Source organism: Dreissena polymorpha, chromosome 2, assembly GCF_020536995.1.
Source record: "Dreissena polymorpha isolate Duluth1 chromosome 2, UMN_Dpol_1.0, whole genome shotgun sequence".
Lineage (NCBI taxonomy): Eukaryota > Metazoa > Mollusca > Bivalvia > Myida > Dreissenidae > Dreissena > Dreissena polymorpha.
In genome coordinates, this window is record NC_068356.1 from 34,549,954 (window position 1) to 34,574,994 (window position 25,041).

At 35.2% G+C, this 25,041-nt stretch overlaps 2 protein-coding genes and 1 long non-coding RNA gene across 6 annotated transcripts in view; 2 read left to right on the forward strand and 1 right to left on the reverse strand.

Annotated features, from left to right (window-relative positions):
* The window catches only part of LOC127866558 (protein HID1-like), a 38,276-nt gene extending 30,163 nt beyond the window's left edge, over nucleotides 1-8,113 (reverse strand). For both annotated transcript variants that reach the window (XM_052407179.1, XM_052407178.1), the window contains exons 1-10: nucleotides 7,946-8,113; nucleotides 6,067-6,280; nucleotides 5,722-5,831; nucleotides 5,432-5,476; nucleotides 5,258-5,311; nucleotides 3,494-3,662; nucleotides 3,022-3,079; nucleotides 2,208-2,430; nucleotides 842-898; nucleotides 111-251 (exon numbers count right to left, since the gene is read on the reverse strand). In XM_052407179.1, coding sequence (XP_052263139.1) covers nucleotides 111-251; nucleotides 842-898; nucleotides 2,208-2,430; nucleotides 3,022-3,079; nucleotides 3,494-3,662; nucleotides 5,258-5,311; nucleotides 5,432-5,476; nucleotides 5,722-5,831; nucleotides 6,067-6,280; nucleotides 7,946-8,011 — 1,137 coding nt within the window. In that variant the 5' untranslated portion in view covers nucleotides 8,012-8,113. The remainder of the gene's footprint in view (nucleotides 1-110; nucleotides 252-841; nucleotides 899-2,207; nucleotides 2,431-3,021; nucleotides 3,080-3,493; nucleotides 3,663-5,257; nucleotides 5,312-5,431; nucleotides 5,477-5,721; nucleotides 5,832-6,066; nucleotides 6,281-7,945) is intronic.
* The window catches only part of LOC127866559 (nuclear pore complex protein Nup85-like), a 41,053-nt gene continuing 24,053 nt past the window's right edge, over nucleotides 8,042-25,041 (forward strand). For 2 of the 3 annotated variants that reach the window (XM_052407182.1, XM_052407183.1), the window contains exons 1-6: nucleotides 8,042-8,188; nucleotides 12,462-12,561; nucleotides 14,572-14,670; nucleotides 15,262-15,322; nucleotides 16,423-16,493; nucleotides 19,371-19,487. In XM_052407182.1, the coding sequence (XP_052263142.1) occupies nucleotides 8,156-8,188; nucleotides 12,462-12,561; nucleotides 14,572-14,670; nucleotides 15,262-15,322; nucleotides 16,423-16,493; nucleotides 19,371-19,487 (481 nt within the window). In that variant the 5' untranslated portion in view covers nucleotides 8,042-8,155. The remainder of the gene's footprint in view (nucleotides 8,189-12,461; nucleotides 12,562-14,571; nucleotides 14,671-15,261; nucleotides 15,323-16,422; nucleotides 16,494-19,370; nucleotides 19,488-25,041) is intronic. The other variant, XM_052407181.1, reaches the window with a different exon arrangement.
* On the forward strand, nucleotides 21,243-24,710 carry LOC127866560 (uncharacterized). Its single transcript, XR_008043036.1, has 4 exons — nucleotides 21,243-22,081; nucleotides 22,371-22,565; nucleotides 22,849-22,942; nucleotides 23,315-24,710. It is a non-coding gene; the product is annotated as an uncharacterized LOC127866560 (long non-coding RNA).

A 25,041-nucleotide genomic window follows, 5' to 3' on the forward strand; every position in this document is an offset into this window, starting at 1 on the left:
AATGTCACACATTTTGTATTTACCTTGTTAATGTCACACATTTTGTATTTACCTTGTTAATGTCACACATTTTGTATTTACCTTGTTAATGTCACACATTTTGTATTTACCTTGTTAATGTCACACATTTTCCAGAAGAGCACTAGCAGCTCTTGGTGGAAGTGTATTTTCTTGGTGGAGCCAGGAAGGTAGGTCTGCATCAGTGGGTTGTTCAGGAGGCGTGTTATGCCTTTCAGAATGAAGTGGAAGTCCTGAAACAAAATGAACCTCGTTCTTTAAAAACGGGGCTTAATGCGTATAGTGTTGTCCCAGATTAGCCTGTGCAGTCCACACAGGTTTATCAGGGACAACACTTTCTGCCTAAACTGGATTACTGGTAAGAAAAACTTCATTGAAACAAAAAAATCCATCAAAGCAGAAAGTGTTGTCCCTGATTAGTCTGTGCAGATTACACAGGCTTGTCTGGGACCACAATTAACACATATCGAGGGCTGAACGGAAAACTGTTGTATCTCCTTCTTTATTTAATATGAGTTACAACAGTCTTCCGTTCACCCCTCGATATGCGTCTCAAACATAGGAGGTTTAGTGTAAAACACACAGCTTAATACATCTTTCTTACATACAACAGTTTCATGCATACTTCTCCAAACATGAACATACAAGAGCCTATAAAATTTGAGTTTTTTGGTAAAATAAGTATTGGGAAAAATGGTCACCATGGTTTCTTGTAGTTCATTCAAATTTACAACAGGATATATTAATATATATATTTTCATAGTTGCTATTTTGTTTTCGTGCATAAATGAATGCAGGTCTTAATGGTGTAAATTTAGTGTACCTCCTCCCTGTGAATTCTTGATAAGTAGTTCACGAACAAGTTGTCTGGACCTGCAGCCTGCAAGGCAAATACAAGGGCTGGTTGAAAATCTTATTAAGACAACATCTTTTATTAAAAGCTGAATTATATATACATTGTGCGAATAACATAAACAATAATAACTAGAGCTTTGTCACAGACGTGACCAATACCCCTGCATGCCGCATTGACACATAATATTTTGCATGTCATCTTCACAAAAAACAGCGGACACCATGCTCAATTTTTAAAACGCACTAAAAGACCCCTTGACCTAGTTTTTGACCCTGAAAGGCCCATGTTCTAACTTGGCCTTAAGATCATCTCCATAAAACTTCTGACCAAGTTTGGTGAAGATCAGATGTAAACTACTTGAATTAGAGAGCGGACACCATGCTGAATGTTAAAAAACGCACTAAGTGACCCCTGTGACCTAGTTTTAGGCCCTGAATGGCCCATGTTCAAACTTGTCCTAGAGATCATTGAGATAAAACTTGTGACCAAGTTTGGTGAGGATTGGATGAAATCTACTTGAATTAGAGAGCGGACAATATGGTGAGGTTTAAAACGCACTAAGATACCCCGTGACCCAGTTTTTGACCCGGCATGACCCATATTCAAACTTGACCTAGACATCATCTAGATACAACTTCTGACCAAGTTTGGTTAAGATTGGATGAAAACTACTTGAATTAGAGAGCGGACAACATTGTGATGTTTAAAACCCACTAAGTGACCTCGTTACCTTGTTTTTGACCCGGCATGACCCATATTCAAACTTGCTCTAGACATTATCAAGATACAACTTCTGACCAATTTTGGTGAAGATTGGATAAAAACTACTTGAATAAGAAAGTGGACAACATGGTGAGGTTTAAAACACACTAAGTGACCCCGTGACCTAGATTTTGACCCGGCATGGCCCATGTTCAAACTTGACCTACACATCATCTAGTTACAACTTCTGACCAAGTGTGGTGAAGATCGGATTGAAACTACTTGAATTAGAGAGCGGACACTTAATACAAACCGACAGACAGACAGACAGACCGACAGACATGTTCACTCCTATATACCCCCCTAAACTTTGTTTGTGGGGGTATAATTATTTTCAATTTGTTCCGTCCATAATTGACTAACATTTTGTGTATGGCACTTAATACTACAATTAATGATTTTAAATACCAATAATATTCAAATATGTGTGATACGAGAATTCTGAACATGAAATCAGGTCTTACATTTTCTATAATTTAAAGTGCATGCAGTTATATTATAATGGATCAACTACTTTAACAGTCATCCAAGTTTAAACACATTCAAAACTCTACAGTCCAGCCCTACTGACCTCAGCATGTGGCTCCATTGCAGTACCCCCGGCAGTGCCGTCCACAGACACGTTCTGGTTGGTCGCCTCATTCTCCATGGTAACGCAGAGCACCTGCAATGCGGACTCCACCAATGCCTCCCTGGAGTCCGTGAACATCAGGTGGTTGTAGGGCAGTCCGTACCCCACCGGGTCATAGGCGCACACAACGTTGATCAAGGAGGTAAACAATGGTAAAGCATGTCTGTAAATGAAAGGCCAAAGAAACCAATAGATAATTTCATTTATTGCCACATCAATTTTGTTCTGCATTTTTTACACGATTTAATGCAGTCAGTTAACAAACTTACACTTCTCCTGAGCAGGCTTTGCCATACAGAAGAAGTTTAACAATACTAAGTCTAAATACTTATTATAAGTTATGCCAGTAAGTGAATGAGAGTTGGGGAATGATGACAATAGAAGTAATTTCATGACTGATTCCCTTACAAGTTCTTTTACTGCCTTAACATTCCTGCTCTCTACTAATTGAGCTAGCTCGGTAAAGAACTATAGCCAATCTATTGGGTTCTTATAACAGACAGACCCTAGTAATACCTAAAAACTATTTTAATAACATTGTTGGTATTATGCACTCAAGAAACAAATGTTGACTGTATTTTTTAAAAACGAAATGTTGCTTTTAGAATACAATTAAGAACAATTTTGAACAAATTAAATGAAAAAGTTACTGAAAAAGTAACTACAGTGTTATTTACCAAGTTGATTACTTATTCCTTATTAACTGGTTATAATTGTGTACATATATAGGTGAGCAATCAATACAAACGTTAACCTGTTTTCTGTTGAGGTGAAGAAATGAATCCACTGATTGGGAGAGCTGTGTGCATCAGCTAAAACAGATTGAAGTGCCAGCTACATGCATCCAAATACAGATCTCAAATCATGTGGGAAAACATTGTGCTAACAATATTTGACTTCACACACAATATATTTTTTAATGTTGTTGTATGTCTAAATCACTGGTATGATATGCCCATCACCATTGAGTTCTCTAGAAAGACCAACTAGTAAAGTAACAACTACATTATAAAATATTCATTTTTGTCTGATTATAACAACCCTCCACCTTATTCATTGGTTCTGAAATGTGTTGTAAACATCTAAAATAATATCTTTAGCTTAGAATCAGAACTGCATTTACATGAGTAAAATGACATGAGGTATTGAAGGTAATCATAAGGTTGGGCCACACATATAAGAGATCTATTCATATCATTAAAAATGTTAGAAAAAACTACTGTTACCTATCGGTGGCAGGTACATTGTTTCAGAGAAGCATGTCAACAACAACTTGATGATTTCACTACGGTTGTTGTCATGGTGAACATTGTGGTGTGGGGAGTTTGCAAACCCAACACCTGCTTCCCATATGTATTCACAACTGTCAATGGAGGCCATATCTTCTGGGTTATCCTTAAAACGTAGTATAAGGTATAACAATTGAGATTTTTTCTACAGCAATTTCATTTTTGAGTGATTATTGTAAATATCAATCAAATGCCACATATGCAATTACAGACATGACAAGGGCGATTTAGAACAACACATACATATGGGCCATGCTCTGTGAAAAGGGGGTTTAATGCATGTGCGTTAAGTGACGTCCCTGATCAGACTGTGCAGTCCGCACAGACTAATCAGGGACCTCACTTTCCGCTTTTATGATACTTGTCGTGTAAAGAAAGTATCTTCTTTCAAAAACCAGTTAGGGTGGAAAGTGTCATCCCTGATAAGCATGTGCACACTGCACAGGCTAATCTGGGCCAACACTTTATGCATATGCATAAAATACCTTTTCACAGAGCGCGGTTCATATATAAAAGTCTTAAAAACACAGTTGATAGTTAACTTATGTTAAAACAAGAGCTGTGTTCGTGAAACACAATGCCCCCTACTGCGCCGCTTTAAAGCCATATATTTTACCTTTGACCTTGAAGGATGACCTTAACCTTTCACCACTCAAAATGTGCAGCTCCATGAAATACGCATGCATGCCAAATATGGAGTTGCTATCTTCAAAATTGCAAAATTTGACTTTTGACCTTGAAGGATGACCTTGACCTTTCACCACTCAAAATGTGCAGCTCTATGAGATACACATGCATGCCAAATATCAAGTTACTATCTTATATTGCAAAATTTTGACCTTTGACCATGAAGGATATCCTTGACTTTGACCTTTCACCACTCAAAATGTGCAGCTCCATGAGGTATGCATGAATGCCAAATATCAAGTTGCTATCTTCAATTTTGCAAAAATTGACCTTTGACCTTAACCTTGAAGGATGACCTTGACCTTTCACCACTCAAAATGTGCAGCTCCATGAGATACACATGCATGCCAAATATCAAGTTGCTATCTTCAATATTGAAAAAGTAATGGCCAACGTTTAAGTTTTCGGACGAACAGACAGACACCATATATTTGACATTTGACCTTGAATGATGACCTTGACCTTCACCTTTCACTACTCAAAATGTGCAGCTCCATGAGATACACATGCATGCAAAATATCAAGTTGCTATCTTAAATATTGAAAAAGTTATGGCCAATGTTAAAGTTTTCGGACGGAGGGACAGAGGCCATATATTTGACATTTGACCTTGAAGAATGCTCTTGACCTTCACCTTTCACCACTCATAATGTTCAGCTCCATGAGATACACATGCATGCCAAATATCAAGTTGCTATCTTGAATATTGAAAAAGTTAAGGCCAATGTTAAAGTTTTCGAACGGACAGACACCATATATTTGACCTTGAAGGATGACCTTGACCTTTCACCACTCAAAATGTGCAGCTCCATGAGATGCACATGTACGGACGGACAGACTGACACACTGACTGACTGACTGACTGACAGACAGACAGTTCAACTGCTATATGCCACCCTACCGGGGGCATAAAAATATATGTATGACGATTAACAATTAAGCCACTGCTTGCTGAATGTCTTAACACATTGTCTATCAAATATCATGGTAAGGTGAACTAAATTGTAGACTTACTGGTCCGGATTTTCTGTTTGATGCAACTGTAAACTCTGGACAAAACAGCAGATCCTATAAAATATAATGTCATCTTTTCCAGCATGTCTCGAAATAAAAAGTACTAATGTTTCACTAAATCCAACTGAGCATATTATACATATTAATTGACAAAACATCAATGACTAAACTTACACACAATGCATTTAGCAATGTCTGAGCCAGTGGAGGACTTTCATTCTGAAATACAAAAAAAAACGCAATGGTAAATCAATATTAAAGTTAAGAAATAATTGTTTACATGCACATTATTTAATGTTTTAATATTTGAAAAATAAACCTAGCTAAGTTACTATATACCTTACACTAGCATACAAAATATAATAAAAACCCTTTTTGAGTTTATTAAATATATTTCATTATAATTGAGGATGTGGATTGCATGTGTAAATACATATCTGTAAATGTATATCTATTGTCCCAACCTCAGTTTCCTCTGCTTGGCCAGGCAATGTTGACCAAAAGAAGCCTCTCCAATCTGGGTCCTCAAATATGTACGGCAGTACTCTTGTTAGCAATCGGACGCAGTTCAAAACTGAAAAAACAACAACATTGTTCCTTTTATAATCCACTTAATACATTCAATTATCAATAGCTTAGAACAATAATGCAAAACTATATTTTTCTGAATATTTCTGGTATTTGGGTAAGTATGTTAATGTCTTGTTCTGTCAAATGATTATCACGCTGAGTCTCTTAAAATGTATCATTCTAGTAAGTTGTATTAGTATAATGTTCTCTATATAACAACAAAACACTCCTTCAAATACCTATTTGTTGTTCCCGTTGAGAAGGGCAACCACTCTCTGCTGCTGCAACAAGCTTCTCTACAGCCTTATAGCAAAGTGTTGCCAGGTTGGAAGGCGATTCCTCTCGTAAGGCCCGAATTTCTGCTGCGGGTATGAGTGTGAAAACATCCTGCACACAAGTAACACAGTCTGACCAGAACTGCTCCCAGAACGCTTCATCACTGGCTTCAATGGGCTGAAAATCATCATTTAATGAATTATTATAAATTTTATATATGTTGTGTTGGAATCAATTTTTTATATGAAAAAAAAGGATCATATTTTTAGAGGCTGTTTGTTTAACACAGAGGTTGGTTCACAAGCTAGGCCACTTGGGTTCAATCCTTACTCCCAGTGCATGTGAACTTTGCTGTGTACCAGACTTTAGGAAGATTTTCCTTTACAGATACTGGGAGGTTGCAAACAACTATTTGATATGATATAAATCAACAACAATACATGAAAAGTTTGGTTTATTACCCAAGCTTCTCTCCAAAACACAAAAACACACCAAAATTGAATGCCTTTCAGTAAAAAATAAATAGCTGAACAATTTCAGCTATAAAAATTCTAAATAGGTCCCGAGTTTTGTAAGTCTAGTAAGTAAATTAGAAAGGAGTGATTGGACACACTCTGGGTCCTCACTTAGTACAGCCTCTGCAACAAAGGAACATTATAGACTTCTAAACACACATACACACACTCACACTCATTTACTTAGGGCTTGGTGGAAAACAAACAATAATAAGCATAAATTGTATACATGAAAGTATTCATCACCATGACATCAATAATAAGCTTAAACTAACAACCTCAGTAACCAGGCTCCTTGCTACACTTAGGGGGATTGGGGTCAGGGCCCTTACAGGGGGGAATTTTGCGTCGTTTTGGGCGAAAAGGGGAATTTTAGAAGATCTTTTCACCAACCATTCAACACTTAAAATTGCTATATTTTAATGTAATTTACATAAATATACATTTAATCAAAGGTTTATAGCATGATACCAGCTGGAAACAGGTATAAAAGTAGAAAAAAAAAATTTAGAGGGGGGAATTTTTAGCTGAAATAGGGGAAAAAAGTATACTTTTTAAGGGGGGAATGAACCGAATTTCGGCCCCAAAAACGGCCAAACGAGGGCCCTGGTAACTCATTAACAACATACAATTTTACAACTGTCAGTGTTGCTTGATTGGTCATTGTTGGCTCGGGTACTAATTACACGTATTCAGTGTACTCTTAAGCATAACTACATACTCCCCAGGTACGGTAAATATACTGACATGTACCCGAGTTGTATTCCCACCCAAAATCAGATATCATAAAACGCGCTACCAATTACCTAAAAACAATATTGTTTATCTTAAACAAACTTTTCTTTAAAAAAAACATGTTTTTTGAGTATGAGTTTCATTAATATAGAGGCCATTCAGCAGACAATAGATATAAATGTGAACATAATTAATAAAAAAAATAAATAGCCAACAACGACCAATTTAGCGGGCTACATGTAAGCATACTTAAGAGTACTCGGGTTACATGTAAAGTAGTACCCGAGCCGACAATGACCAATCGAGCGTCAGTGTCAATGTTTAACTGTTGCTGTGTTTTAAGCATTTAAGCTCAGCTTCAAGCAATTTATGCGACAGACCAACCGTTTTAACGATTTTTTTGTCGCCTTGTAAAGTCACATATGTTATCATACTTATACAGTTCATTATCTACTTTTAATTTGTGCAAATAAGCACAGATCTTTTTATCCTAGCTTAAGACTTTTAAGTTAAGTGGGTGGGGAAACTGTGCAGCACTTCATAAAATTACAAAGCAAATTTGTATTACGTGCACTGCACGTGCCATTTGTACCTGAGTTTTTGTCGTTAGCTGAATGACAGCTTTTCTGAAATTTAGTTTTGTGTCAGTGTTTCCCATTTTGACAGATGGCTTGTTGGCATAATTTTTCTTATGACGTTTCCATCGATTAACAAGAACGACAACTTAGTATAATGGTTCCTGGTTCGGGTCCCGTGTTCTGATGAATGACGGGCACCAGCTAAAGTTGCTCTTCAACGAAAAATGACCGAGCGCGAAAAGGATCCTTATTATTTGGTAAATTTATCAATTAACAAAGATTTTATAATTGTTTGTATAAATAAATTACAAATTATAGTTAATTATAACAATATACGTGTTTAAAACTTCTGTCATAGTGTGTACAATCGTTCAATTTAGTGATATGTATGATCATTCACTATCCGAATTGTTTGGTTCGAACTGTTATTACACGAGCAATACAAGTGTCGGTCAATAGCGATACATCGCTAATGTTATACTTGTTCTGTAGAAACCGACTTTAAATAAAATTTGTATTTTATATTTGTATCAATTTTTGCGAGTCTCGTTTCATTGTTAAGATGGATCTGTCCTCTAGTCTAGAAAATTGCAACCGAAAAGGTTCCAGAAAGTAAAATTTGCCAGAATGCAAGCACCATTGGAAATTACGATTACGACAGTCAGACTACTACAACAGCACAGTACTTAAGTAGACGCAGTGTCCGACAAATCCATTGCCCGGAGCCCGGGGGCTACCAAAATTTTTCATCGGTCTACTTACATTTTCCAGCTGACGCCCGCCGGGCTACTATAAATCTATAAGAGCGGTAGCCCGGTTTATTGACAGACATACGTAGAATAAACATGCTGACCATGTGTTTGTACACTGTGTATTGCTTATAATCCGATAACAAAGTGCAATCAATTATCTTATCAGTCACCGATCACTTGCGGTTATGTCTTAAACAGTAACAGTGTAATTTAATCATCCAATAAGAATCAACATTTGTCGTCTGCTAATAATATAATGAGAGCCGGTTGGATAGTTGGCGCACATGATGCAACATCATTTCGCATTTTGGAATTCTTTGTTAACCGCAACAATGAGTAATAGCGACAAAGTTTTTGATGTCGTTAAATATCCAAGGACGCCAAACATTAAATAAATCAAAACAATAGCGGATTCTTCAAAACGGTAACGAAACCAAAAATGAATATTAATGACAACTTTGTGAACGCGGTTAACACCTGCTAATTAGTTTGCATTGTCAATAAACAATTGGATTAATCGACTGTTAATCAATAATCCCATATATGCCCGATTTATATTTTTAAAATCAAATTATGGGTGGGTAATATAGACAATAAGAGTCATAAACACAAACGTTTGAAATTTTCTAAAGTGTCAAATGAATTTCGGCATATGGTTCTATTTAAAGATATGATGAAATAAGCTCCCAATCAGGACCGTTGTATTGCAACATGCGTAAATAACCTGCCACGGTTTGCACGCATTTTGTACAGCTATTTTAGGTTACAAAATTCTACATTTAAGAAATGAATTTCTTTGTCCTGATAAAAAGCGCGCGAAAATTTGCGTGGGTGTATTTATTTGTAAATAAAAATTGTGTAGCGGGTACAACATTGAGATCATTTAATTTCCATTAAAAGTTTCGTTGTGAATTTCAACTAAAGTACCGGGTTATCTCGCGAATTATTTGGCATTTACATTTTCTCTTAATAAAATATCATGTAAACACGCTGTATCGTTACCGTTACGCTGTATCAGTTCCTTCATTATTGAAACAATTATTGTATTGTATACTGACTGCACACAAGTGTCGTAACATACGGATGCAATACGTAAAGTCGGACAGTACTTAAAGTCGGACACAAGTAAATAAATGATTTAATACTCTTGATTTCTTGAAACTCGGTATTTGTTGTTAAAAAGGGCAATTGCATTGATTAACACCATACGAGTCAATCGTATTGATCATCTAAACGCTTTATTTACGTTTACGACTTTACGTGCTGTCCGAATTTAAGTACACATACATGTGCACATACATGTAATATCTACATGTAGTATATGATTTTCTTTGGTACATTTACATTGAAGTACACTGTGCCTGTACTGTAACATTAATTTACGATATTGACTGTGTACATCAGACTACTTGCTATTTTTAATGTATATGTATGTATACATATTAAGTATATGTAAATGAAGAACTAAAATAAAGATGAAAACCTGCCTCTTATCATTTTGTAGGAAAATTTTAATGGGCTACCAAATATTTTTATTGGTAGCCCAGTGGGCTACCTGAAAAATAAGAAATTTGTCGGACACTGAGACGCAACCAAAAAGTTTACCTTTCAACGTAGTACCCAAAGAAACGCACCAAAATATTGCAGGCACACATAGGATACAGGAAATAACCATAATACCCATATGTGCTATGGCTAAATGGCTTTTAACCTAGAAGATAAAAGGAAATCTTCAGAAATGTTCACTACTTTCAAATGGCCCATGGAGGAATACAAAATGACTTAGTGGAATGTTTCCTTAAATTTGACAATACAAAACAATCAATTGTTCATGAAATAATCACATATAGTGAGCATTTTTGTTTTTAATTTATTTGCATAAGATAAGGAATTTTAGATATCATACTAATTAAAGAATAAAAACTTACAATTGTGTTTCTAATTGTAAATCATTAATGCATGACCCTGATTGAAGATTCTGTCCATTCACCTGAAAATGTAATCATATATTTGATATTCATTATCTAGTTCTGGCTACCATAACTTTAAATGTGGCTTTTTATGATTTTTGACTGGCGCAACTTTATAGTTATGGACCAACCCCATTAGGAAAGTCAACCAGAAATTTCCGAAAAGTTGACAGTGAACAAAAACGGTCCAAAACAGCTTTTAATGCAGTTATTGGCCCAAATCAACCACTTGATCGGAAAGATTGACATTTTTCATGTTTAACTGATATATTCTTTCACAAAATACTATCTTAAACATTTAAAATTATCTATTCTGCTTTTACATATCGAGAAAAACAGCTATGTGACAGACTAACTTGAAATGTGAATCTCCCGAGATTTCACGGTCATATGACGTTATTTCTATTTTTAGTAACATACCATGTGCTCAAGTGTTTTCAAATTCAAAATGACATTTCCCAGTATTTTAGATTATTCTGGCTTGTTTTGTAAACAAATTGTAGTGCAAATACAAACTCAAAGTAAATATTATTTAAAACTACCTGATTCACACTGAAATCAGTCTTATAATCCACCCAGGGCTCGACATTAGCTTTTGAAGCCACATGTCCAGTCGGACAAGTAGACCAAATTTCACTTGTCCTGACCAAAAAGCAACTTGTCCTGACCATTATATCTTATTCTGCTCAGTACTTTGCAAAATAATGAAATAATACAAAATGCTCAAATCATAAAGACTTGAATCGTTCAAAATACATGTAAACATAATTGTAGGCAATTTCAATACAAAAAGAACTGACTAGAATAACAGGAAAACTCAAGATTATTGATTTATAAACATTATACAAAGCCATAATAACTGACAAAAACTTGTGTATTGCCACCATAAAACAGAAAATGTTAAAAGTGATGTATATGTACAGTACTTAACTGACATTTTAAAAAACAAAATCATTCTATACATAGAGATGACGTCACTACGTTAATTGTCTGTAAGATCGGTGTGTACCGGTGTCGTAAAATGCATATTCTTTACAAGGCAGAATATTCTTGTTATCTTGGCAAAGAAAAAAATGTTAAGGGTTGCTTCCTTTGTGAACAGTACAGTGTAGTACATGTATCACATGGAACTATCAGAATATCTCGGGCTTTGACGATTAAACGTATACAAAATATACTCGGAAAAGTTGAATGATATCTCCACAAAAATAATGGCTTTAAGGGCATTTTTTCTAAGTTATACAATTATAATAATGACCACTTGTCCCGTCGGACTAGCAAATTCTTCATTTACTTGTCCGGACTAACAATTTGGTTGTCCTGGACAGTCGGACTACCTTTAATGTCGAGCCCTGCCACCAGACGTAAGTTGTTTATCACAAATAAAAGATTTCAGAAAACGAAAGTAATGTTTACAATTTCAGCAAAAAATGTCAAGGTCGATCCGAAAGTATCCAAATGAAAACTCGTCACATGACAAAGCGACAATGGCGTCTAAATTGTGAATTTTAGACTGATGAGAGTTATTTTCATATATTGTAAGATGCGTTTGAAACATTTGAACCTAAAAATAATCCCCGATGCAGTAATTTATATTAATTCACCAATATATGTAGAAATGTATCCAAGAAAATGAGCTTTCTTTGATTTATAGCGTGACATAAATATGTTATGACTCTGGTTGACTTTCGGTACGGGGTTGGCTTCAGCGTACAGGTCTGTCAATACTATATAAACTGTACGCTGAAGTTTCTTTAGCTATTCATTATCGAGCTGATTGACACTTGTAATTTATTCTTCTTTCACAGGAAGTTCCTTGCACCAGCACTACTGGGGGACTCCAAGCCACATGGGGTCTTGGGAATCGGTTATTTGTATTTCCAGGCAAAAAAGGAACACTGTGTACAGGTAAAAATTTAAATTGCTGACTGCATTCTCCAAAAGAACCGTCTCCTTTATTTTCTTATGTGGTTGCAGGCATTTTTCTACTGTTCTCATGGGCCCAGTAGTTGCACCTTTTCCCTAATCAAAACTGTGAGCAAAAAAATCCGCATTGGATATTTTTGACTAAAAATGAAGAAAAAATTCAATTATAAAAAACTCAACATCCAGTTTTTAGACTGACATTGCATTTGAGTATCATCTATAATATTAACAGTTACCAATGTTGTCTTAAAGAGGTATTGCACTATTATAAGACTGGTCATTCTATGGATTGCATCAAACAAAATAACTTGCTTTTTTACACATGAGCGTGTGCAAAATGAAGGAAGGATTTAAATTTTCAGTTGTGAGGCTTTAATTTTTAATTGGAACATGCCTTCACAATTTATGTGGTGTAGGCAGAGCTACAGATAAGGTGCGTATTTGCGTAAATACCCAATGTAAAATTCCGATTACGAAAAAAACAACTCTGCGTACCGAAACCCAATTGAAATTGCTGATTATGCATATCGTATTTTTCATCTGTGTAAAAAGTAAATCTGCCCCGGAAATACCTGGGTTCGAAATACCCGGATTCTTTCCGCTTCGTCCAAGCGCTTTCAGTATAACCTTCAGCACATTTATATGTACAGAAGAAATTGTCTATGTAACTATGTGTTATTGTTGTGAAAATGTCAAAACCGCGAGGCCGTAAAAAGGGAAACATCGTAACCCAGGCACAAGAAACTCAATTTTAAGTTATTTAACTGCGAGCAACACAAAATCACAAGCGGAAAATATAGTGAAACTAATTCTTGACGATATTGTGTCGGAGGCAAGAGCTGACAGTGCTTACATTGTTAGAAAACTGTGGAAAAATGGGCAAACTTTAAAACAAAAATCAAGACTGTATATTATGGATACATCTACATAATTACACAAGATCTCTGAAACTAATCAATTAAGAGTGGAACTTTAACCAGCTCATTCAGGTAAGCATTTGAGAATTTAAGACAATAAAAATACCCATTTTTTATACAAAAATTCCCAATTGTCAATTAAAGTAGAGGGTACTGACTTTATTTTGTACCAAATTGAAAATGAAAATACCCAATGGAACTCAAAAGTAGTGGGTATTTACCCAATAACTCAGAAAATTTATCTGGAGCTCTGGATGTAGGTATTATTATTTTATAACGTTTTTTAAATTTAAATCAAGATAAATTATGCGGATTTTATGTCAGACTTGTAAATATGGTGATGTGTTGATGAAATCCTAAAATACGCTTGAAGATAATAATTGTCATAAAAAAGTCGGATTTGTAGATCTGTTTTTGATATTTGTTAAAAATTAAACTTTGAGTGAAATTAACATATTTTGTGCAATTCCATTCATATTTTATTTATTTGAAGTTTACATTTTCTCTTCATACATGGTATAACAATAAGGTTTTTTCTCACATTAGAAAATAAATGATGTTTTTTCCCCAAATGATCAGAAAGAGGCCTGTTTTGAAATCTTGCATGACATTTGGACATTCTCTCAGTCTTTTCATGCGTATTATCTGTGAAAATGTCTTCTCAGACATTGTATCTGCCAAAATGTGTGTCATATGTTATTATCTTTTGTCAGATTTGTCTTACTGCCTGAAAGTTTTTGCAGAGTCTGGTAATTATATGTCGTAGGGAAGGTATTAGTTTGTGTTCATTGCCCTCACAATCTATCAAGTTTATAAATTAAATTGTATATATTTTTAAAAAGTAGAAAATCAATCTTGCTTCATTTATTCTTGTATGAAGGGAAGTAGATTTTGCTGAAAAAAAACAACACCCTTCATGTTCTAAATAGCAGATCTCAAAGGTTAAATGCAAACATAAAAATCTATTAAGGTATTTTGAATTTTTTTTAAGGAATCAGCGGAGAAGACCAATTGACAGTACCGGACCAATATTTACATAATATTGCAATTAATAGTGATACTGTTACCATTTCAGGTTCTGATAAGACAAGGGGTGTTCCTGTAATAAACGAGGTGCGATGGGAAACCGACATGCATGGTCCTGTAACACGAAAGTTGGTGAATGAAACTCATAGTAAGTCCAGACCTTCACTAAATATATACCTTATTTCTTCATTCTTTGCTTTTTCAATGAAAGTCATCAATTTCCATTGAAGGTATGTGAAGGTCAGTAAGTCTGTATTGTGTGCAGTTGAAATAATGAGAACACTGGTCCTCGTGTTTGGAGAAACATTCCGGTCAAGTCCCCATTTATGGGCTTAATGTTTGTTAAATGATTTTTGACCAGTAACAATTTAGTGTATGCAGTGGGTCCAGTGTTTTTGGACTTTCTTGGAAACTCAATAACTATTAAAATAATTATAAACTTACCTGCTTGCTGTCTATGAAGCAATTGCTATAAAGATTAAAACAAACGACACAAGGTTTTTATTTTGCATGAAAAGTTTAGTTTGATTACTAGATAACATTATTCTTAATACATGCAGCTTTATTTGAGTATATAAATAAAATGAAGAAAATGAGTATTTAACTGCCAGAGTTGTACAGAAAACAATGCTTTACAAATCTATATGCAAGCAATTTAGATTTAACTGGAAATAAATATGTATGAGAAATCTTGCATGACAGTTTTCATGTGTATAGATATGTTTCTCACAATTTTCAGACATATTTGTGGCTCTACAGGCCAGGGCCTCAGAAACCTCAGGAACAGCATTGAAACCTTTGTAAGTAAAATGTTGTGATTGATATTGTATGGAGTGAAGTTATTAATGTTTTGAGCTGGACTGTTCATTGAACAGTTTGCATCAACTCCATTTCTATGTTTCTTTGCAGGTATTCAACAGAAACTGTACACATGTGTTTGAGGTCTTTATGAGAGGTCACTAAGGCCCATAATTCTGACCTCGAATTTAACCGAATTAGGACCCTTTTGTACCTAGATTAATTAGGTTTTAGCATGACTCTCATTTGACTTGGAACTCTGCAGTTTGACACTCAGAATTTTGTTCAACTCAATTTAATGCATCATAATTGAGATGTTTGCATCGTTTTTACTTGGGAACGATTGTAACAAAGAATGACCTTCTTTACCATTATTATTTGTAAATTCTGTACATTTCAGCAATTACTAAAGCAGAAAGTGGTTAGGACTGCAATTTTTGTGATTGTGGTTATACAATGAGATATTATTGTCTAATTTATTAATGATTTCAATGCATAACAATAGATATATTGTTTAGGGATCACATTTTTTTTCATAGTACACTTACAAAGTCTAGAGATAAGAAGAAGAAGAATCAGATGTAAAGTTGTTAAAAAACAATGGCGGATTTCGTGATAGTTATTTCAGTAAATTGTGTATGTGTGTATGTTTTCTTATTGATAAGAAATAAACAAGTATCTGTTCAGGCTGATGATAAAAAAATAATTTTTCTGATATAACAGTTCTGTTTTTGTGAGAATGTGAAAGAAGAGAAAAAAGAGAAAGTATCATATTACAGAACAAAAGAAAGGAATTATTTCAAACTTCCTTTTGATATAGAATGAATAATTAAAATAACTCTGGATTGAATTTATTTGTGTAAAAAGGTGCTAACAATACTAAAATGTTATTTAAAAAATAACTTTTTAATTTAAATTGATGATTATTATGTTCAAGTCCATGATTGGTTTGAGTTTGAAATTTGTTTCTGATATTTAAGTTAACAGACGGTCCAATTACACATTTCTAAAGTCATAATGGTATGGAAAAATAGAATAGGCCGCATATAGCATCACAAGACCAACTTTTGCATGATGCGGGTCATTTGTATTTACACTTAAGGTTGGTGAAAGCAAGCAAGCAGTATCGGAGTGTACTTAAGGCATGTAGCCTGGATGTGTACAGCATGACAGGTAAGTCATACATAGCCTGGCAGGTAATACATTTAATACTATATTATTCATCATTAGTATTTATTCATAATGTTTACCTAGTCCAGGTCAATTTAAAACATTGACAATTTTGAGAAATGCTTTGGGAATAAAACAAAATGTGTTTTTACAAGTGGAAAAATGACCCTGTTATGATAATAGAATCAATTGAGAAAAAACAAACACTTTTTAGCTCACCTGATTGCTCAGGTGAGCTTTTGTGACCGGTCTTTGTCTGTCGTACGTCCGTCCGTTAACATTTGCTCGTAAACACTCTAGAGGCCACATTTCTTGTCCCATCTTCATGAAACTTGGTCAGAAGCTTTGTCCTAATGAAATCTCATCCGAGTTCAAAATTGGGTTGTGCCGGGTCAAAAACTAGGTCACTAGGTAAAAAAAAGAAAAACCTTGTAAAAACTTTAGAAGTCACATTTCGTGCCCAATCTTCATGTGACTTTGTCAATATGTTTGTCTTAATGATATCTTGGTTGAATTCAAAAGTGGTTCTGGTCCGTTGAAAAACATGGCCGCCAGTGGGTGGGGCAGTTTTCCTAATTTGGCTATAGAGAAACTTTGTAAGTCACATTTTTTTACCAATCATCATGAAAGTTAGTCAAAAGATTGGTTTAATTGATTTCTTGGACGAGTTCGAAAATGGTCCAGATCGGTGAAAAAACATGGCCGCCAGTGGGCGTGGCATTTTTCTCTATATGTATATAGTGGCAGTTTTCCCTATTTGGCTATAGAGAAATCTTGTAAACACTCTAGAAGTCACAATTTTTGCCCAATCATCATGAAAGTTGGTCAAAACATTGGTTTTATTGATATCTCGGACGAGTTCGAAAATGGTCCGGATCAGTGAAAAAACATGGCCGCCAGTGAGATGGTATTTTTCTCTATATGGATATAGTGGCAGTTTTCCCTATTTGGCCATAGAGAAATCTTGTAAGCACTCTAGAAGTCACAATTTTTGCCCAATCATCATGAAAGTTGGTCAAAACATTGGTTTTATTGATATCTCGGACGAGTTCGAAAATGGTTTCCGGATCGGTAAAAAAACATGGCCGCCAGTGTGCAGGGCATTTTTCTCTTCATGTATATAGTGAAAACATGTGAACACTCTAGAAGTCCGTCCACCAGATGGTTTCCAGATGATAACTCAAGAATGCTTAGGCCTAGGATCATGAAACTTCATAGGTGCATTGATTATGACTCGCAGATGACCCTTATAGATTTTGAGGTCACTAGGTCAAAGGTCAAGGTCACGGTGACTCGAAATAGTAAAATGGTTTCCGGATGGTAACTCAAGAACGCTTACACTTAGGATCATGAAACTTCATAGGTACATTGATCATGACTCGCAGATGACCCCTATTGATTTTTGGGTCACTAGGTCAGAGGTCAAGGTCAAGGTGACCAGAAACAGTAAAATGGTTTCCGGATGATAACTCAAGAACGCTTATTCCTAGGATCACGAAACTTCATTGGTACATTGATCAGGAGTCGCAGATGACCCCTATTGATTTTCAGGTAACTAGTTCATAAGTCAAGGTCACGGTGACCCGAAACAGTAAAATGGTTTCCGGATGATAACTCAAGAACGCTTATGCCTAGGATCATGAAACTTCATAGGTACATTGATCATGACTCGCAGATGACCCCTATTGATTTTCAGGGCACTAGGTCAAAGATCAAGGTCACGGTGACTCAACTTGGAAAAATGGTTTCCGGATGATAACTCAAAAACGCTTATACCTAGGATCATGAAACTTCATAGGTACATTGATCATGACTCGCAGATGACCCCTATTGACTTTCAGGTCAGAGGTCAAGGTCACGGTGACTTGGACACAGTAAAATGGTTTCCAGATGATAACTCAAGAAAGCTTACGCCTAGGATCATGAAACTTCATAGGTACATTGATCATGACTCGCAGATGACCCCTATTGATTTTCAGGTCACTAGGTCAAACGTCAAGGTCACGGTGACTCGACACAGTAAAATTGTTTCCAGATGATGTCTCAAGAATACTCATAGGCATAGGATCATCAAACTTTATAGGTGCATTGATCATGACTGGCAAATGACCCCTATTGATTTTCAGGTCACTAGGTCAAAGGTCAAGGTCACAGTGACAATGAACGTATTAACACAATGGCTGCCACTACAACTGACAGTCCATATGGGGGGCATGCATGTTTTACAAACAGCCCTTGTTATTTTTGTAAGCAATTAAGTTTGATGTTTGGAAAGGGGGGTCAACTCAAAATATATGTAACAAGGTCAAATCTTAAAAAAACAATAACACTCCATACGCCAGAGTTTTGGTTCATTAATGATGAAACTTGACCAGGATGTTTGTCTCGACAATATCTAGGTCAAGTTTGACATGTGGTAAAGATTGAATGAACCGACTCCTCTCAGGTGATCGAACTAGGGCCATCTTGGCCCTCTTGTTTATATCAAGCTACGAGATTCCCAATGGGTAGTTGACTTTCAGATGTTTGAAATTAAGAAATGTTTAGAGTGAAAATGACTTGGAGTTTCAATATATACTAATTTTGTACCATTTTTTTGTTTACCATTTCCATATTGTAGTTGAATTGAAACTAAAATTTCAAATTTCACAGGTATTTGTCATATTCTCAAAATGGATAAAAGAGGTATTCCAGAAGCTCATAATGATCATATATATATACCTGTGAAATTTGAAATTTTAGTCTCAATTCACCTAAAATATGGAAATATATATATATGTTATGGACCTTGTAACCTCAACTCAAAAGTAAATCTCTGTTAAACTATTTTCTATTAGGTACATGACTTCATCTATCTGATTAATTAATGCACATTTCCAGAGGGTTGTGATGATGACGATGAAAAGAAGGCGGTCCTTGAAGAGCAGATGAAGATTTTCAACATGACAGAACTGATCTGGAGCCTGTGTGAGATACTCTGGATAGATGTAGCTCCAGGTCAGTAGAATTGTGTAAGGTACTCTGGATAGATATAGCTCCAGGTTAGTAGAACTGTGTGAGATACTCTGGATAGATGTAGCTCCAGGTTAGTAGAACTGTGTGAGATACTCTGGATAGATGTAGCTCCAGGTTAGTAGAACTGGGTGAGATACTCTGGATAGATGTAGCTCCAGGTTAGTAGAAGGTTAGTAAAACTGTGTGAGATACTCTGGATAGATGTAGCTCCAGGTTAGTAGACTGTGTGAGATACTCTGGATAGATGTAGCTCCAGGTTAGTAGAACTGTGTGAGATACTCTGGATAGATGTAGCTCCAGGTTAGTAGAACTGTGTGAGATACTCTGGATAGATGTAGCTCCAGGTTAGTAGAACTGTATGAGATACTCTGGATGGATGTAGCTCCAGGTTAGTAGAACTGTGTGAGATACTCTGTATAGATGTAGCTCCAGGTTAGTAGAACTGTGTGAGATACTCTGGATAGATGTAGCTCCAGGTTAGTAGAACTGTATGAGATACTCTGGATAGATGTAGCTCCAGGTTAGTAGAACTGTATGAGATACTCTGGATAGATGAAGCTCCGGGTTAGTAGAACTGTGTGAGATACTCTGGATAGATGTAGCTCCAGGTTAGTAGAACTGTATGAGATACTCTGGATAGATGTAGCTCCAGGTTAGTTGAACTTTGTGAGATGCTCTGGATAGATGTAGCTCCATGTTAGTAGAACTGTGTGAGAAACTCTGGATAGATGTAGCTCCAGGTTAGTAGAACTGTATGAGGTACTCTGGATGGATGTAGCTCCATGTTAGTAGAACTGTATGATGTACTCTGGATAGATGTAGCTCCAGTTTAGTAGAACTGTGTGAGATACTTTGGATAGATGTAGCTCCAGGTTAGTAGAACTGTGTGAGATACTCTGGATAGATGTAGCTCCAGGTTAGTAGAACTGTGTGAGATACTCTGGATGGATGAAGCTCCAGGTTAGTAGAACTGTGTGAGATGCTCTGGATAGATGTAGCTCCAGGTTAGTAGAACTGTGTGAGATACTCTAGATAGATGTAGCTCCAGGTTAGTAGAACTGTATGAGATACTCTGGATAGAAGTAGCCCCCTGTTTGCATAACTGTATGAGGTACTCTGGATAGATGTAGCTCCAGGTTAGTAGAACTGTATGAGGTACTCTGGATAGATGTAGCTCCAGGTTAGTAGAACTGTATGAGGTACTCTGGATAGATGTAGCTCCAGGTTAGTATAACTGTGTAAGATACTCTGGATAGATGTAGCTCCAGGTTAATAGAACTGTGTGAGATACTCTGGATAGATGTAGCTCCAGATTAATAGAACTGTATGAGGTATTTTGGACAGATGTAGCTCCAGATTAGTAGAACTGTGTGAGGTACTCTGGATAGATGTAGCTCCAGGTTAGTAGAACTGTATGAGGTACTCTGGATAGACGAGCTCCAGTTTAGTAGAACTGTGTGTAGCTCCAGGTGAACGCACTTATTAGAGCTTTTGCTTTCTATGGCATGATAATACAAAATGAAAAACATGTATGAAATTCTAATTTCTGTGATGATTGGTCATGGAATTTGTTCCTAAAACAATAACACCAATCTGGTACATGTTGGAGTAATCAAGATTGTTAAAATACTCCTATTGTACGAAAATGCGTGGATATTTTGTCTTTTTCATACAATTTCTCAGCTCATAATTTATGACATGCTTTGAAAATTTCCTCAATATAGCATGAATATGTCCTTTAAACACTGGCACAATTGGTGGTTTGTAATCCGCTTATTTAATTCTAATTATTCCCCTTGAAAGACACTTTCGTTTGAGCAGTTCACAGACACAGGTAGCGCAACAAGTTTCGCAGTGTTCATTTTCAATGGCTATTAAACGCTGTAAATCAAAAAGATATCGTGTAATAATGGATGTCTTCAACCGAAGAAGGTTCGGAAATGATATTTCCACATGCTTAAAATAGGTAAGTGAAAGATATATGTGTATTTTGGCTTTGTGATTAATTTTCGCGACTCGCAAGTTTGACCCGGAAGTAAACTGTACGATAGCAACTGAATTTTTACATGAAATGGTGGAAGATTTAAATTTGACTTTAAAATATCATGTATCAATTTATTAACACAAACACTATTCCATGTGAAATTTCACAAGAACAGGACACTTCGTTTTTAAATTTAAATGATTTATCGAATGTAAATGAACTTTATTTTAAAACTTCTCACCCCGCTACTCAAGAGTTGTTTGATGTGGTAGATAAGATGATTATGAAAATGACCTTGAGTTGAACCATGATGAGTCTGATATAGATATTGATGTAGAAGCTGTAAAAAAACAACATCAGATACTGCGTTAATTGAAAAGTCTGAACTTCATGTGGCAGAAGCTGATAAACAAAACAAATTTAAGGTTGACTTTTTAAAATGTTTAAGCACAAATTTAATTAATAATTATTATTATAAAAAAAAGTGTTATGTAGATAAATAACCAATAATTTGATATTCTACAGGGTGGGAAGTTATTTTTCAAGACACCGAGGAAGTGTGAGGTGTATGGAATCAGCTGCGAAGGATCTGGTATTTGAATTAATTTAATATCATTGCTATCCACAAACTGAATCAGTCTAAATGTAATCAACTACCAATTGATTATTTACTTTTTATTGTTGTGTATGTGTGCGTGTTTGTGTGCGTGTGTGGTCTGGAGGATATCATTCTCGTCTTATATCAATATTTTATGATAAGACAATAACCATGCATTATCTAAATGTTTCAAACCACCTATTAATTAATTGGAAAAAAACAACATGATTTGGGTATCTCTAGTAAGTTATTACGGTTTATTTATGATTCTTCTGTTTCACAGGAAAGCAGGTGCTTTACCTCGCAGACGAAGGCCAGTCACATGGTAAAGGTGCAAATGCTGTGATCAGCCAGGTTCACCTCTACCTCAACACATACGGTCTTGGCGAACAGCATGCTCACTTTCAGTGTGACAACTGTTGCAGCCAAAATAAAAACAACATAGTCATCTGGTACCTTCTGTGGAGAGTTCTTGTAGGTAATAACAAGTCCATCTTATTGTGTTTCTGATAGCTTTTTAATGTTGAGAAATTAATTTAGCTAAACCTGTTGTTAAAAATATATATTTGCAGTAATGCAATTGCAAAATGGTAAAGCATGTTGATATGTGGTAAATATGTTAAAAAAAATTACTCTGGTATTAATCCCAAAAGGAAAATTCTCTTAAAATAATATTATGAAATAAGTCAGTAAATTACTACAAACTACATTTTCTAAATTGTAGCCTGACCTTTTTAAAAAATTATTTTTTAACATTTCAGGTTTACACAAAATCATCACACTAAGCTTTATGTTGATAAGACATACAAAGTTTACACCAGATTGGCACTTTGGCATTTGGAAGTCAAAGTGGAGGTAAATTCCTTATCACAGTATGGTGTATGTGACCTGCATGATCCTTCTTGATAAACCTTGTTTGCATTTCCATACGTCTATCCAGTTGTATAGTTCTGCCATGTAATAAAATATAAAAGTAATAAAATATAAATCAATTAAAAATAGTGTGTAGGTACTTTATGTCTTGTAACAGGAAAATAAATATTCATTTTAATAGTTTCAGCTGTTTTATTGGTATGAAATTCTTGATATGGCAAACAAAATGCCATGCAAAATCATCCTTCAAACTTTGTAGTTTTCTATTACAACAACAACAACAAAATAATAATTTTATAATAGGAAAACTATATTTTGCAATTGTTTCTTAATTAAATGGTTATCTTGATACAGAAACTTCAATGCAGAAATGTTGTCTGATGTCGCTGCGTCTGTGGGGTTATCGTCAAGGACGGGCCACAACATCCCCCAGCTTGTGGGGGACTTTTCCAATCCTGTTGTTATCTAAGACAGGAAGGATTACCTTACGACATTGTTTCACCACATAAAGAATGTCACCAAATTTCATCAATTTCCATGTGTCAGCGGAGCATCCCAGTGTTGTGGAATGCAGGGAATTTAGTGACTCACCAGTAGTCAGAATCACTCTCAGGAAGGTCTCGAAAGTGAATGTTAATGTGAGCTGCGACAAACTGCCATAAGAAATGTTTGCGAAAGGGCTTGATCTGGACCATCAGTGGTATTTATTTGAAAACATTCGTGAATTCTGTCGCATAGATGAACCAAAAACTTGACATGTCCGAAACGCGCTACTGGTGAGCAACAAAAAACAGACTGTGCCCCCCAAAAAAGAAGATGCATTAAGATGTGCATCTGATCTTCTCTGATGGTGCCACAACAATTACATACATCATGTATCAGTGTTTATTTTGGCCATATATTTTGGGTGATATATTTTCCCCCAAACAATGCAAAAAATCCTCTATTCCTAGGAAAGCTAAAACATGTTTACGATTGCTAAATGTGTCAGTTGATACAGGTTTTGAAATGTTCAATGCAAACGTTTGTTGTTCTAATTGCACAAGCTTGTTTTCAAGTTTTTTATATCTCATATTTACTAAACAAAAATCCTTTTTTCCATGTAACCATTGAAATGTTTTCACCTTATGGACACAGACTGCCTTTCCGAAAACTGGACAAAAAATCAGTGTGAATATTGTATTTATTTATGTTTTACAATGAAAATCCTATATTTTTGTTTGTTTGCTACATTGTTTCCATAGTAACAAAAACAAACAATTTTTATGTTTAAGTTATTGTTTATTTTGTCTATTTTTCTCTATTAGAAATAATGATAAATAATGATTATTTCATTTACTGAAACATTTAGTATCCAAGTGTACTTTCAACCAACACTTTTCAATGCTGTGTTTTTCCATTCTGTTGTGTTTGAGGTTACATTATACTTAAATACACATGTAACTAAATAAAAAAAGGAAATTGTCCATGGAACACACAAATTATTGATTGTTATTGTTTAACTAGTTACAAAACAGTGAAATTAATGTTGTGTTTTCCGTTAAACAAACACTTGATTGAAAATACAATTCATAGATTTATAAAAGGCGTGATTGTGTGCTCTGGTGATTATTAACATATAGATCGGTTACCATAGCAACACAAATGGTACATTTTAAATGTCCATAATGCTGTTGTCAGTTTATTGCACTATAATCATGTATTTGACTAAAGGAAAGATAATTGTTTTAATAAAACAATGTGCTTGTTGTTTGAATGTTTTCGTTGTTTTTTTGTATTAAATGATAACTTTTAGTGACGGTAAAATGTAGGGTTGGTCACTTTGGAAGGTCATACAATTAGTTTTGAATGTGATAAATAAAAAATCTATATCATTTTTGTGAACTACAATGTTCAGAGAATCCAAAATTGCCAAAAAGTCAAAATGTGATTTTTTGAACACAAGACTGATTTTCCCAGCTTTGGTCACATATGATGTTAAGTGTATTTTTCAGCCATTTTATTTTGTGTTCTTTTAATTTGAAGAACAAAAAAGGTGCAAATAATGGTTTAAATGGATAACCAGGTATGTTAAGAGTATA